Source organism: Ambystoma mexicanum, chromosome 2q (genome assembly GCF_040938575.1).
Source record: "Ambystoma mexicanum isolate Mex_15411 chromosome 2q, UKY_AmexF1_1, whole genome shotgun sequence".
NCBI lineage: Eukaryota > Metazoa > Chordata > Amphibia > Caudata > Ambystomatidae > Ambystoma > Ambystoma mexicanum.
Window position 1 is genome coordinate 96,426,397 of NC_090924.1, and position 16,800 is coordinate 96,443,196.

The window sequence follows — 16,800 nt, forward strand, 5'->3', positions numbered from 1 at the left end:
TTTACATGCTATCGTACATGCAATAGTATGCCATGATGATAGTATTGTTCTCATGATACTATTTTAAGTTTGTATAAGTCTGCAAAAGCAATTTTCATTCACGTGTACAAAATACAGCCAGTTTTAAGGTGTGCCTCTCAATGCAAAAACCAAACCATACAAAGAAATGTTCCTGTCAATCTTGAAAATACAACAATTGAATTTTACTAATAAACACATAAAACATTTTTCGAATGAGGCATTAATGCAACAAATAGTTAAATACATATCCATCAATCTATGATTAAAGTGTAACATACATGTGTCATGTCGACACTATAAAGTGCAAATGTGATCCTAATTGAAGGTACACCTTAAGGGCTGGTGTTTATACACAAAACAAACACATAATAAATACACAAACATTGAATACAATAATCATCCAAAATATCGTCTTTCACCCTTTAGGTTATTTATCTTCTAAATAGTGCAGATGGTCAACAATGCATCAGCTTATAATTAAATGACACCTCACTGTCTACTCAATGTAAATGGGAGACACAGGGAGACATATACCAATATGAAATGGACATATATGTCTGTGTGTCCACTATTTTATTATTCCTGTCTCCTCCTGTCACGTCTCGGCTAAATTGGAAACTGCCTTGGCGATTGTATGAGCGCTATCCGGCACGTAAAACCCTTTGAAACTACAACTCCCACAACTCTTGCTATTATAGCCACGTGACATACATGCATGACGTTGCTGTGTTTTCATTTGTTGTGAACTGCATTTAACTCCCGTCTATCCGGAGATCGAGTGCTCCTAAACTGTTGTTAGTTACGAGCTCTGTTCCCGGACTCCTGTTTGAATCCTTGACTACCAGGCGCTCGAATCAAGTTATTGTCTCTGCCTTGTCCTTGTCTGCCTCCCGACGCCTGCCTCCCTCGATTGTTCCCCTTGGATTATATGAACCCGGCTTGCTCATTATTGACCTCCCACTTCTGAATCCTTAAGTTTTGGTGACCTGATAACCCGAACATTTCAATAAGGGAAATAGCGTGAGGTGAACGCCCGCTTCCCTGATCATTTCATTTCTTTCCTTGTCCACTCCTGTTACTTTGAACACTTTTGGGACGCTCTGCTGTTTACACTTTGGATTGCTTTGAACCTTTTTGGGACGCTCTGCTGCATTGACTCTGGATTGCTTTGAACACTTTTTGGAACGCTCTGCTGCTTTCACCGTGGTGTTCCTAGGATACTGACACACCTTCCCTTCACCAGACATCCTCTTTGTTTTCTGCACTTAGATACTAGTAGGTTACTGGTATATTGTTCCTACGGAGCAGGTAAGAGTGGGTAATTGTGCGCGGTGTTGGCTGTTTGTTCTCCGGCACTACTTGGCTGCATTTCCTGAACAACTGTTTTGTTCTTTGTCCCTCTAGCTCTGACGATTCTGCTCCGGCCTTTTCACTCAAGCCCCCGGGCTGACAGGTGTATTGATCCCTGTAGGCTGAGCTCTTGGGAGGGAAGTCTTTGGCACATCACCATAAAGACCCCAGATTCCTTGAGTGAAAGGAACTTCCCCAGAAGAGTGGGGAAGTACTATCTGCAACGACCAGAAAACAATCTCTGAGTTGTGACACCTCCCCACACCTTGTGACTGAGGTGTGGCTTCCACCAGTCCCATGACTGCAAAGGTGGGAGGAAATTTTGTGCATCATGTTATGGAGAGGCATTACATTTGAATGATGTAATTATGGATGTGAATGTGCCAGTTAAATAAAATAAGGATCATCATATTCTGTAGATCATAAGGAGTAATTCAAGATATTAAGGCCCTGATTCATTGAACGTTTTCCTGTGGGATTGCACCATTATAAAACACTTCAATGAATCAGGCCCTAAATGTACCTGTATGTCATGTACTTCCAGAAATAATTATTTTTCCCATTTATCTTAATTTACGTCCATTATGCCGCAGGCACATTTTATATAGGTTGGAAGATATCAGTTTTGGTAAAATTACAATTTGTTTTTAGTTGGTGCTGCCTTCTTTTCTAAAGATATGATTTTTAAATTGATTATATTTTTTATTTCAAAGGCACATGAACTTTTTCTTCAGTTTGACAAGAATTTCGGCATTCAGATATCACTGCCAGTGCATGGGAAATGGGCTAATTTCTATTTTTCTAACATAGGAGGCTCAACATGACTTTGAGTCAAAGTAAACATTGTATAATGATTTGCATTAGCTTTGTGACTGATTAAAACAAGATTCAGACAGGCAAATCTTACATGAAGGCAATTACAAAGTCTTAAGCAGTGATCACTGTTTTACGGCTGCATTCCTTATGTTTGGGCTGTACTCCTCCAAGATGAATCCAATTACTTGTTCAGGTATGTTCCATCTCAAGGTAAATAATTGCAGTGTTATTCAAAATTAAATGAAATGTATAGCAAGGTACATTCTTTAAAAATAATAACAGGTTATTTTCTTATAGAATTCACAAGTGTACTTCCTGAGAACAATTTTAGGAAAATGGCACGGTGATGCAAACCTGGACTTTTAATGTATAACTTCAATAAATGTACTGCAACTTGCTGAATTCTCTTCGTTATGGAAATCAGGATATGTTTACATGTGGCACAGTTCCACTTCCATGTGCATTTTCCACATGTCTTTACATACTGAGGAGCCAATAGTTACAAAATTACTTGGATTGCCATTGTGCCTTTTAAAGCATGAAAGCAGGCCTTTTTTGCACTTTTACATGTAGAAAGGTTGAAAAATGTGCGCAAGTGTGAGCACAGTTATTTGCACCTCACATGTTAAGGGGCAACCTTTTCATCATGGCAGAGAGCAAGATGTGTAATCCAACAGGAGGCATAATGTTGAAAACAGCATTTTGCTTGCTCCTTCTAGGAACATATTCTGTTGTGAGTTCACTTTAGGCACTATACTTTAGGTTCAAAGTTCCTTGCATTGTGCACGTAACTGTTCCCCCATAGTTCTTTTTTTGAGGAATTCAAAAATAAATCATATGCTCAGCTTACTTGAATTAATGATTCATTGTGTTCAGCCTAGAGAGCAGCATTTGAATCCAGATTGTCAGTTTAAGAGGCCAGCGGGCCCATATGAATGTCTGATCCTCTTTCTTGTAAAAATGCTTTATATTGGGATTCTGCTCTGCAGGGTATTTTCTGTTACAGACTCTTAGGTTCAAAAAGTGTGCATCGGTTATACTTTGCCAGTATCGTTATAGGAAAATCTTCCTTCTTTGGTTATTTTGTGGATGTTAATTAATAATCTTCTTAAAGGTAAATGTTTATTTGTCGTGTACACGTTCTTCGATTTGGAAAGACCAACCAAATGACATTTTTATATTTCACTTTTAGATATATTTACTGCCTTTGATGTCAGTTCTCATTGCATATGTTAATGCACCCCACACTTTTTTTTAGATCTGTTGATCTGGCCTTATGGAAATGCATTGTCTAAAGATTGCCTAATGAGACACTGGACAACTGCTCTTGACTTCAGAACCAGTTAACCACGAGAACAAGTCCTCTCTCAGTTTCTCAGTTTCCTGACGGAAATGTTGGCTATGGAGGGCTTTAATTTGCAGAGTACGTCTGTCCTTGAGAACTGGCTGTTGTTTTGTGCCCTTGCTCTGTAGGAGATTGGTCTTATTTGATCAATATCAGGCTGCTGATGATCCATTACTGTCACATTCCCATTAAGGCCAATTTATTTTGGTATGTCACACCTTGAGTAAATATGCACTCCAATGAGAGATTGCCTGATGGGAGCCTTTCTTGTAATCTATTTATTCTGTCAAAAGACATGCCAAGAGTAAGCAGATCTGTGTGACATGCAGTGAAATAGCAGTTTGAATGTCCAAGCATTATGAAACATTTTCCACAACTAATGACTTGCTTTTATGTATGTGAGGGTGCTGCTATGAACACAAAGAGGATGAGTTGTTAAGACTGCCCCCAACAGGGTTGGTCTTATGTATGCCTCTCCCTACTGCAACACTTTGAGGGATGCTGTGGAGACTGTGCCCCTCAATACTTGTGTATTTTACCTTGCGCTTCCTAGCACAGTCTTTTGTGTATTGGGGTTTGTAGGTCACAGACTAAAGACCGTGAACTACCTGCACAACCATGAGGAAAAGAGAGGGGTTTTGAGAAGGCATCACATAATTGTCAGTGTCTTTAATAAATCAAATTCCAGAAGACTTCAAGCAAAATTATGAGCCACTCTTGTGAGAATGCAGAGAGCAAGCACATAGTGTCTCCTGAAAGTGTGTTGTTTAGCCCTCATAGCCTCTTTTCACATTTCCTGTCCTGGTAAAAGCATGGAAAATGCAAATATAGCCATCTTAGCTCTGGTTAAATAGGAATTTCGGATTCTAAAACATCTGTTAAAGGTGACAGCATTGAAATCACTAAGGGCCCGATTCATGGAATTAATTGTGTGGCAAATAGGGACTTTGTGCAGCAAATTGCACGCAATACCCTGTTTCTCAATTCATTGAATCGACTGCGCCAGACTTTTTCCATACTCTGCTCAGATAACACGCAGGCTTAGCAAGTATCTGCGAGCAGACAAGTGTCTTGCGTGAGGCACCTCGCATAGCGTGGGCATGGCCTGCGCATAGACTGGAGAAGAGGGCGGAACTTGCAAAATGGGGAAGAACAAGGGAAAATGTGGGCGTTCCGGGGGACGGCATGCGCGAGACGATCGCACGCCAACAACTGCGCATGTAAAATCATATTCCTGGATCTGACCGTGCAACCTCACATGGGGGAAACGACCACGCAAAGTTCTGGATGTAACCGCCACCCAAAGGCAGGCATTCAGACACTTGCACATAGGAATCACCACGCAGAGGTAAGATTGTATGTTGTATTTAGGGGTTTGTGCACACAGTCGGGGTTCTGATAGAAGTTAGCGGTGCGTGTAAGCAGTCTAGCTGGGTGCAGGAACAATTTAAGTGGGTGATTGCTTGGTTGCAGGGGACCCCACGCAGGATTACAGGGGTGCATGAGTTTGCACCTGAAGACCACGCACCGGTAGGTATTAGTGGCTGTAAATGCTTTGCGAGCGGTATGACGGGGGCGTTCCGGCCGTGACTTGCGTATAGGCTAACTTTGCGGGAATAATTCCATGAATACGCAGAACGTGCAGAAGAACTCGCGCAGTTGTTCTCGCCACACAGCATTTGCAGGATCTATACACACTTTTCAATGTATCAGGCCCTAAATCATTTATTCAAGTGAACACAGCAAACTATTTTTAATTCCTCAAAAACACAAAAAACACAAAAGGAGGAAAGTGACTGCCATCTGAAAAAAGTATTGGTCCGGCCCCATATATCCTCGACTTATGTCCTGCATTTAACCTATGGACTGTGGTGTAAATCGGGAGTACTTTGGCACAGGATATGCAAGTCTCGCGTAGTTGCTGTAACAGAGCACAAAGAATGCTAGCCTGGGTTTATTAAGCACTTTCAGTGTTTCTTGTTGACCCGCCCTCTTTGAGAAGTCAGTACCAGTATCAAGTAGAATCCCAAAATAGTAATTTTTCATGTGAAAAATTAGAGTGGGCACTGAAGCACAGGTGCTGTGAGACTGGAATTCTGTCTCAGGGTGTTGGTGGCTGGGCCTTTGGTCTTGTCGTTGATGATGTCATCAGAGCCCCTGGATGGAATTACAGCCGCGTAGTTCCTAGCTCCCTCTTGCGTAATTTGCTTCTGTATAGGCTTAGTCCATACTCATGGCTCAGAAGCTGGTGCTTAGCGGCCAGGGCCCGGAATGCCTTTTATCTTTGCCTACAACAATCATTCTGCGCGCATTATCAGCATGAAAAATCTGCCTATTGATAGAAACCAAAGGGAAAGATGAAATTTGACTCAGATGACTAACCTGGGGGAGTTGCAGTACACTGGGCTTTAATCTGTGCCCTTTCACTGCTCTGCTCCTGCAAGTGAGCTCAGCTCACGTCTTGGAAAAAGCAGTTCATGCTTAAGAAATAAGGACCCTGGTGAATTCTTATTTACAGTAACACGACGGTCCCAGAGTCCCATACACCTGTGTTCCCTTGGAAATGCCAATGAAAGTAATTTTACTATGTTCAATTAATCCTGAATGTTCTCAAAGCCAAATATGAACTCTTCACAGGCAGATTATGTTTTACCAGAAAAATGAATGCGCAGTTTCAGGTTTTTAACTCCTCCCCTTCCTTTGCTTTGTTCTGATGCAGCAGCCTCATCTGCATAGGAGGCAAGCCTCCCCAAAATCAAACTGAATATACTATTGTTTCAACAGCTCACTCCTACTATATATATGTTAGTCGTTAAATATTTATCACTGCAGCGGGATTGACCAAGGTGAAGGACTTTAGGAATAAGGGCCTGATCTAGTGTTGGGCATGGACATTTCCCGGGCACCAGAAATCAACGGGCGCAGATTCCCTAATTGCATTCATGACAAACTGCTGCAGCAGTGACTGCAGGGTTCCATGTCCCTTTGCTGACACCCATTTTACTGAAGTAATTTTCTTTAACAAAATTGGATTTTCAAACTTCTGGGGGCCCCCTCACCCAAGTGCCCCCACCTCTATACTATAGCCCCTACCCTAAAACCCTCTCCACCTCCCATATATTTCGATGAGTTTTTTCAAAGTACATTTTCGTCATTTTCGGTGCCTTTGTGGAACGTGTTGCACTTTAAAGCACACTGTGCCATTGGTTAAAACTAACCCTACCAAAGCCTTCCCTACCAAAGCCATCACTAAATGGAACACCTTTACTGAGCCCCTAAGAACTGAAACAAACCTACAAAGCTTTACAAAGAAACTGAAACTTTCTTATTCAAATAATCAAACCCTAAAATGACCACCTCATACTGATTTATCTATATACCTGTATTGTCCCGTCACCATATCCCTTGTCTCTATGGAAAGTGCTCTGATGCCTGCGGGCTGCAGCGCTATAGAAATAAATAAAATACAAGCAGCACAATGCACTCAGTCATAAAAGTGGCAGGATGTCCCTTCGGGCCGTGCCCTTTTGCCAATGGTTCAGGCGGAACCTGCTTTAATCCTTTGGATGTTGTGTACTTGCACAGAAATTGACTATTGAAACTGCACGCTCCATTTCTAAATAGTGGATTCCCACTTTAACAATGATTGCAACCCCCAAGCTGATCAATTTACCCATTTGCCATTATTGGGAGTGCTTAGAAATTAGCGCACCCTTCCGAATCGTTGTCAATTAAAATGCTAGTGTTACATTCTGCTCCTCGTGTGCATGGGCGCGCAGAGTGCTCTGGGATGTGTGTAATATGGATTGGGTGGTGGGTTTTCTGAGTGACTTGTTGGGGCAGTTTATTCATCAGTGACTCTCGCAACCTACCTGATGGTTACTTTTTCTGCAACCTGAATCTTCATGGATCAATTCCTTAAAACCTATTGAGCATTATAACCTCCTATAACATTCTTCCACCTTCATACTATTTGTGCTTTTCTAAAATGAATGCTCAAGTAGCAGTAATCGGCAAGGTACTCTAGTTTGCTCATAGGATCAATTGCCAGGCCGGCCCAACGCCTCGACGACGGATCCATCCTACTCTTTAGGTAATAATAGCATAGAAACCACTACATACTTTTGGGTTACGCTGCATCTCCAGGATCGCCTTTTAACTGCTCAATGAGTCTTGCAGTAATGGTAAAAACCGGTGGTTGAAATACTGCCTTTTTTACCACCGAGACCAGATTATGGGAATGGAAATATTGACCTCTTAGGTGGTGCCTGGGAATACTGCATATTGAAGACAATCGGCCTCATTACGATACTTGGAGTAGCTGTGCCGGTAAAACAGGAACGCTTCCACAGTATCATTTTTTTTTTTCGGAACCCAGGAATGGGCAATTACCGGGTCATTAGGGCCCTGCCAGACCCGGTAATTGCCCATTCCTGGGCGCCAGTAAAAAATGCTCCCCATTCCCATTCGAGCCCCATTGGGCTCAATGGGAATGGGGAGGTCGGATGCACCGGCACCATTATTGAATGGTGCCGGTGCATACAACATGCTCTGCTCGCGGGTGCCGGTGCGCCCACCAGGTCAGACCTGGCGGGCGGGAAGGCATCCGTGAGCAGAACTCATAGTTTGCCGGTCTGGTAGAAACAGTACCGGTATCTTACCGGTAACGTTGGTAACGGACAGGCAAACTTATAATGAGGCCCAATGTGTTATTATGAGGTTGAAAGTTTTCAAATAAACTTGCCAATTTTTACATTCACACAAGTGCTGCCCTCGACATAACATTTAAAAAGAAATACTAGCTGGCCACTAAAGGGGTGAAAAGGTGGGCATCTATAGACATCAATTAAGGGTGGCTAGTGGTACCAGCTTCTACCAGAGGCAATCTCCTTGGTGCCACTGGCCTAGTGGCCCTCACACTTAGATGTCAAGCAGTGATGTATTGTTCTGTAAAAATTCACTGTTGGTTTGTAATAAATCACTTTGATTTTGGCATTGTGTACTTCTTTTATTCAGCTTTTCAAAATGATGACTGCTTGCAGCGTGGAAGCCACCACCTGCCACAAGTAATTTCTGAAAGGATGCATGCGTTGCCCGTTGGCATAAGGAAACTAGACGTTTCTCACAATTTCACTTGCCACACTTATTATCGCCTAGGGAGCTGTATTCCCCTGTACAGATTTTCTTTGTGTCTGTGTTTTTTGCCATCTCTTTGTCTGCATGTTTGCTTAAGTGTGACATTGTATGTTTTCTGTGTGACTATTCATGGTAAACTGTGTAAAACCCTTACCTCTATGTATGTTTGTACACTTAGGAAATTACTGTTTTGTGCAGTATATAAGAAGAAGATGTCGATAGCTAAGATAGGATATGATATGATGAGTCCTTAATAACGCCCCTGTACACAAGTGTTTCTAGGCGCGACAAGACAAGGTAGGGAAGACAGAGTGCGGACAAAACAACGATCTTACTAGGCCTTGTGTCATTCAGATCGTGCAAGTGAAAGGGGAAAGGAGAAGTGCAAGGGGGAGCAAAGGGGGAAGTGCAATGCGGGCGGTTTTGCTCAATGTAGGTGCAGCCGGGCGGCGGAGTTCTGGGTAAGGACAAGGAGACAGTGGACTGTAGTGTTACAGATACAGCCCCAAACGCACGGTAGTCCTGAAGGCAGTTCGGGGCTACTGGTCGTGGAGGCGCCTGGAGCCCATAGAGATTCTGAGGGTAGCTCAGTGAAATAAGTGCCTGACGCTAATAACTGTTTATTCTGCATTCTATCACATTAAATCATACTAGTTTTACTCAACATGTTTCGATAAGGATTAGTTTAGAATGTGGCGTGAGGTTTCACATATCTGCTGCATTAAACAGAAACAACTGTTTTGGCTCATGAAAGAATACAGCTCAGAAATGCTAGTATCCTGGTGTATAACTAAAGATCAAATGGTAGGAAATAAATACGGTATGGTAAATAGGTCATCTTGGTATGAATGCCTTGTTCACTTGACCAACATGTGTGATCCTGGGAAAATCTCTTTACTTCATAGGGCCTACTTACTTTAGCTTCTCAAATTCTGTTCACCAGCAAGTGATTCTTTGCAGTGTGTGCTTTGATAGAACAAACAAGCAGGATCATTTATCTAGTCGTTAGATGATGACAGTACTTGGACGGTTGGGGTTACACATGGCATATGATCAGAGCACTTGGGCTGGTGAAGTGTGTAGCTTGCGTATGAGCATACGAGGCATACGATGCTTAACCTGGCATAAAATGGCACTACTTGGTAATATGAAGCTGCAATTAGCCGATTATATATAAGTATATATATATATATTATATAGTATGTTTTATATGATGGCAGTAGCTGGCTATGGGAAGCTAGAGTGGCATAACAAAGTACTTTACTTGGTCTATGATGATTCTCCTGGGTATGGCCCTGCAATATCATGACTGCACCCTTTACATATTGCGGCATCACCATGCTACTTTATTAATCATACACACACACACACACATATATATACATGTTAAAAACTGTTACTCCAAATATGCAAAGCGCTCTGCCTCATTGTGTAGCTGGTGCTCTAGGGCAGGAGTAGGCTAATCTCTTAATGTACATATGGAGAATCTCCCAAAACCTTACAGTTAGTTCTAAAACTGTCAGAAGTGGGCAAGACAATTAGCCCAAGTACTCGGAGACCTTGTTTCTTTAAAAAATGATGTATTAGTGCAAATATGCATACCAACATGCAGCAATGAAATATAAACATGCTGTCAACCTGGATGGACCAGCATAGAGTCACACTCACCCTGACAGGCAGGTCAACGCCACACATTTTGCTCGCAACTCGAGCTTCCTCAGGACAGTATGTAATGTTGCTTCCAGGTTTATATGGGAGAAATGTGTGGTGTCCCTCCTCTCACTCCAAAAGTCATGTGACACCACATTTCGCAGCTGTAAATCAGCCACTCTCAAAAGTGTTACCCAATGCACATTAACATGTGACCGATATAAATACAAAACCAATGTGCCGGTCAATGTCCATAACTAACTGAAAGGTATGGCCCTAAACGTCACCAATTAAATGTTATAAAAGGTATCAGGTAATAAAATTGCAGCAAATATTTCGGCGGTAAAAATAATCGTGGCAAAAATGCCGTGGTTTGACCCGGTAAAAGTGTACCCACTTATACCATTTAATGGGAGCGGGGTTTGCAGGGGTGTCCCCCGCTCCCTTTAAATGCGCATCCTTTACATGATTGTGGCGGAAAACCGCCGCGATTTTAAGACATGGAATCTTATAAAATAACCGAAGCTTAAAGTGCAAGTGCATTTTCATAAATATTTCGCTGCTCGTGGCCAGTAAAATACTACTACACGGGCAGCAAACCCTGAGAGATGAGAGAGCCAGAGAAGAGGCAAATGGGAAGGGAAAAAGAAGAGAAAAGGAGAAGGAAGAAAAAAGGGGGAGAGAAGAGAAAGAGGGGGGGGAATGGGGCATGCAGAAAGGAAAACAGCAACTGCCTCACTAACATGGTATAGTTCATGGTAAGTATCATACGTGCAACTACTCAAATAAATCTAACTTCCACTACGCCTTCTCCAATAACTCCCACTAAATAGTGTCACTGTCTAACTGCTGAAGTAATGAAATATAACTACCCATATCAAGTGCATGTGTATTTTGGTACAAATATGCAAGCATACATCTTAAATGAACGCACAATGGTATAACACTTACATGGATAAGACATAAGAAGCATTCAATGGATGCTAAGTGTTCTTCAATAAAATCAAACACATATAAACCAAAGTAAAGTCCCAGTGCATGTGCAAACAGCAATTCCTCTGTGCTAATGTGCGCAGTAGTTGCATGATAGAGATAGTACAAATTTACACAATCATTACCTGACAAAGTGCCCAAATAGGGTAGTCAAAACGAAAAAGGGGGGAGAAAAAACTAGCTGTGGTCAAAACTATTGGAAGCCGGATAGACCTCCACAATGGACAGAGAGTAAATGAAGCTTACAGAAAAGAAAAAAAAATACAAGAAAAGCTCAACGGATTATGATATGATATGATATTTTATTTATATCGCGCTTGTACAGGAGTGTTTCGGAGCACGACCAGGGATAGGGAGGGGAACAATGGAGAACAAAACAATGATTTTACTAGGCACAGTGACATTTAAGAACATACAAGTGCATGTCAGTTCCACTATGTGTCTTTGCTTTCTTATAACACTGTTGTATAGTAGTGTGTCCATATCTTCTATTGACAAATCTTTGTCCAATATCTTTAGCTTCCATTAGGTAGTCCCCATCTGTACTGCAGATATGTTTAGCTCTTAGGAACTTTCCTTTTGATATCAATTCTTTTGAGGGTGGTTGGGTGAAGGCTTGTGGCATGGAGTGTAGAATTCGAACTGGTCTCTTTCCTATTTAAGTAGGATTTCAGTTAATTATTGTTGACCTTAAATTTAATATCCAAAAATATCATTTTTTTTTTGCTAATAGTGGTGGTCAATTCTAGATTCATGACATTATCATTGAGAATGCTGATTTATTCCGACAAACATGCCCCTGAACCATCCCCTATAATAAATAGATTGTCTATGAAATGATGCCTCATTACTATATGTTCGGTAAAAGGTTCCATTTCTTCTCTCCATGCAATCTTGTTTTTCCACCATCTCATGTATAAATTGGCATATGTGGGTGCCATACAAGAGCCCATTGCTGTGCCCTGTGTTTGACTGTAGACCTTGTCCTCCTACACAAAATAATTATCCTCTAAACAAAATTGCAACATTTACAAAATCATATGATTATGTTGTCGATACCTAACAGATGTACCCTCCAAAAAGTACCGACATGCATCCAACCCATATTGATGCTTAATGGAAGTGCATAGGGACACAACATCAAGGGAAACTAACAAATATTGTGGTTCCCAATTCAAATTAATTAATTTGGTAAGCAAATCTGAAGAATCTCTAATGTACGAGCTCAAACTTAAAACAAATGGTTGAAAAAAATAATCCAAAAATGTAGAAGTGTTTTCAAGGAGACTATCAATAGAAGACAACAATGGGTCGACCAGGGGGATGACAAAGACTCTTGTGGATTTTAGCATTAAAGTAAATCAATGGTGTCGTAGGATGACTATTTTTCAAAAAGAAATATTCATCTTCATTTAATAGTCCTGTCTCCAACCAGGATTGAGGCTGCGTGAATAATAGAATATCATTGTCCTTCAATATCAACTCAGGACCTGTCTCATAACAGCTGCCATCATTCAATTGCCGGATGCCTCATTACGGTACATCTCCTTATCCATAATGACCACACCTCCCCCTTTATCCGAAGGACGAATAACAATGTTATCATCTGTTCTGAGATTTTCCAACGCCAGATATTGGGAGAAGGTTAAATTCCTGAATTTGGGCAAAATGTGAGATGACAGCTTTTTAAGATCTCTCATTACCAATTCTTCAAATATTTCAATAAAACTGCAAATGATATTAGGACAAAAAATCGACTTCGGTTTGAACTGGCTAGGAGAGCATAAATCAGTGTGGATGCCAAACCGATCAAATAGAGTGGTTGTTGTCCAAAGGCTCATTATAATCTGAACAGATTGTAGGATCATACATCAATGTCGTCAGGCAAGTGAGGTTGGCAAGGTCATGAACAGATGGAGGGGACACAGTCCGTTTATCTTGTTTAATTCTGTGTCGACCTTCATCTACCTCAGTTGCATAAAACCTGGAGAGTTTCAGATTCCTTGTGAATTTAAATAGATCTATTCTTGTCGAGGTGAAATCATAGTCATACGTGGGGCAGAAGGAGAGTTCTAAGCTGAGCACTGATTTTCCTATTAACTAATACATCATTTTTTAAAGAAGCAAGGTCTCTGAGTGTTTGGGCTAATTTTTTTCCCCCCACTTCTGAGAGTTTTAGAAATAACCAAGTTCTTCGGAGATTCTCCATATGTATATACTTATATAAATATACATATATATACATATATATTTTGTAAACGTTATGACATCCTTTCCTGTGATGCCGCACGGGTCAAATGCTCTGTGAAGTAACTTCCTGTGGTGTCATCCGGTATACATCATCACTTCTGCTGCACGTGCTGTTTTGAGAATTTACATCCTCGTGGGCCTCTTGGATGCCCTCCTTCTCACCCTACCTCAATATATTACAGGACGAACATGATGTCCCACGGGACCTATCCCATTTCCATCCCTGAAACTGGGAAGAAAGTAGGTTTGGTAGGGGTGCAACAAATGTAAATGTGGATTTTCAGAAATACTGCATGTGGTTTTCTGAAAATAAGCACGTTTCCACTAGGTTCAACATCCTATCAGATGCAAGATCATGATTCTGCAATGACAATGAGGTTTCTCCATGTGGTATCAATAATTACTGCATATGGAAATCCAGGTCAGTAATCTCTTAGGCCCTAAATGATGGCCTCAGTGTTTCAGTTGCATTTCCAAATGACCAATAATTCTGTTATAAGAAATTATGAAGGAAAGTATAGAGTCATGGTTATCAAAGTTCGATGTCTGTTCGCCACCACCATCACAATGCCTGCCTTTCATACCACCCTGTCAACGCTGCTCCTCAAATGCAGCTTGCGCACATACTCATCAGCCTATCTTCACATTTGCCTCGCTTTCCCCAAGCCTGCTTGTCCTCGCCTCCTGATTCCACCACCTGAAACCCCTGTCTGTCTTTCCCAGCCTGCCCCACACTTCTCACTCTCTGTGCCTCCTGCAAAGCCATTCCTGATCCCCCTGTTTTTGTGCCTTCTGTTACTTTGCTTGCCTCCTCCTCCCAGCTCCTGAACTCGCTGCTCCTCTCACCCTCCTCACACACCTGTTTTGTTGCCGCTTCCTTGCAGCGCGGGTTGCACTCACCCGCTTGCAGCACCCTCTGCCCACCATCTATCTGCATGATGTGCAGCCTTTCTCAGAAGTGGTGTTTTTCTCCAGAGCCTCGTTTTCTGGACGCCACTCGTGGCATATGGATGCAGACATGCAATCAATAAAAGGGCATACATGAGCGAAAACATTGCATGACATTATTTGGGCCTCATTATAAGCATGGCGGTTTGGGAACTATGGTACCGGTAAACATGACTGTCCCATAGTGCCGGACCGCCATACTATGAGGTCTGGCCTGATGGGCATAGCAGCACCCGCGAACCTGCATGTCGGATGCACCGGCACCATCATTGCCAGGTGCCGGTGCCTGTCAGTCCCCATTCCCATTGAGCCCTATAGGGGCCCTATGAGACTCAATGGGAATGGGGACTGGCAGGCACCGGCACCTGGCAATGCAGGAATTACCGGATCCGGCAATGTCGGAATTACCCGGTAATTCCTCATTGACGGGTGCCGGAAAAAATGCAACTCTGGCTGCTACCGCCAGGGTTATAATGAGGCCCATATGCGCTATTTCCGGAAGGGGACTAGCCACATGCTAAAAAATCTTACCACCACCCAGCAGCACGAAACAGTGCAGCACAGCTTCTGTGGCATGCCTCTGCATGGGAACTGAAGCACATGCAGACATTTTTCCACACAATGCAACTTGCTTGCAAGCTCTGTCTAACATGCATAATAAAGTGGCGACAGTGTGCTCACTCCGGATTTCATCGTATGTCATGCTGTGTGTGGAAATGGAACCCTCTGTCCGTTTGCAGCAGTACACTGCAGCTGTCGTTTCTTTTTCTTGCAGTTCACTTTTTCACATACGACCGCGACTTCATCAGCCAGTATTGTCAGGTGTCTGCCCTGCTGGAGCTGGAATCGCTCCTCTCACAGCAGAGTCTGCGCGAGGCCTTCTCCGACTCCGAGCTAACAACTGCCAAGCAGAGGCACCAGCAAGTGCAGGACTATATACAAGTAAGAAGCGCGCGCGCGCGCGGGCGGGCGGGCCGGAGGGCGCGGGTCGCTACTGTTTATGTTCCATCGGCTGCCTGGGCCTGACTGCCGCCTGCTGCCTACAAATAAAGTGTGTTTGTGTGTCGCCTGCTTACACATACAGCGTGTGTGTTCGCGCGTGTGCCTTCGCTGCTATGTTTATGTATTTTATTTCCACAGCTCTCAATGTGGGTGGCTTGCTTGTGTTCTACGAGCTTCCATTCAACCCGCATTCACGCCCGCAAGCTACTTTTCAGTGGACTTCTGCATTGCCTATTTCTTGCAGTGTTGTGAGCAGTGAGGGAGTCCGAGACACCTTCCTTGGTCACCGAAGACCTTGGCGTATTGTGACCCGAGTTGCAGCAGGAGCCATGCAAGCGGGCCCGGGACTGCTTGCATGGATACATGGGTGACCTCGGAGCCATAAGAGGCCTTGGAAATAATGTTCAATCTGGCCCAATAGTACACATTTTCAGCAACCCAACCCTTTTCCTATGGGAACATGTGAAAGTACCACACAAAAGCGGTCCAGGGTGCCGAGGCCTACCAGGAAATCTCCAGAGTTCCCTAGAGGCCAGTCCAGCCCTGAATGGATGTGTCTTTTCTCTGCCCTGTGATGGGCGGCCCGCTCGGTGACTATGCCCGTGCAGGGCCTTTCATCTCTGATCACACAGCCAATTAAAGTGCCAACTGGGATGCTTTTCCTCTGGCACTCTGCAGCTGTTCCCTGCGTTAGCCGATAAATCTTCGGGTATTGGGCGGCAGCTAATCCCCCTGCCCGGGGCTGAAGAACGGTGAAACCTCCATGATCACACATGGCTGTGACGCTGTGGCTTGTTACATTGTTTTTACAGGGTTTGCGGATTTTTGCCACTAAGGCAGGGGGATCGTCGCATGTCTTACACATTCTAATACTTTAAGTCTTCTTCACTGTTGCCAGGCATAGATCCCAAAACAGGAGTAGAGAGGGCTGGTGCCATCATGCCATGCCCCTGCATGGGTGCCTGGCCTCCTCGCTATGCCGTGCACTCGACTTAAGTGAAGATGCAGTTATGCAGTGAGGGGCCATTCCTGTCATTTCGTGGGCTTCCCATGAAAAGTTTGTCCTTTGTTCAAAGTAAAAAGAAAAAAAAAATGAATGAGAACCGGTTGTGTCAGTGCAAGTTATTGTCAGGGTCCTCTGTGTTATTTGTTCCCAAACAGGCTCGGATTTTAACAAGGAGTAGCGATGCTTTTTTAGGCATTTAATTATTTATTTATTATTTTGTACAGAGAGTGTACTGATTGAGAGCTCACCTCAGACAGGGAGGGCAGCCTGCACTTCGCAATTT

At 43.0% G+C, this 16,800-nt stretch overlaps 1 protein-coding gene across 8 annotated transcripts in view; it reads left to right on the forward strand.

The window, feature by feature from the left end:
- The window catches only part of LOC138569187 (ankyrin repeat and fibronectin type-III domain-containing protein 1-like), a 2,784,778-nt gene that overhangs the window by 2,688,537 nt on the left and 79,441 nt on the right, over positions 1–16,800 (forward strand). For all 8 annotated transcript variants that reach the window (XR_011303172.1, XM_069646931.1, XM_069646929.1 and 5 more), the window contains one exon: positions 15,285–15,451. Coding sequence is in view for 7 of the 8 variants with exons in the window: in XM_069646931.1 (XP_069503032.1) it covers positions 15,285–15,451 (167 nt within the window). In the remaining variant the exon portion in view is untranslated. The remainder of the gene's footprint in view (positions 1–15,284; positions 15,452–16,800) is intronic.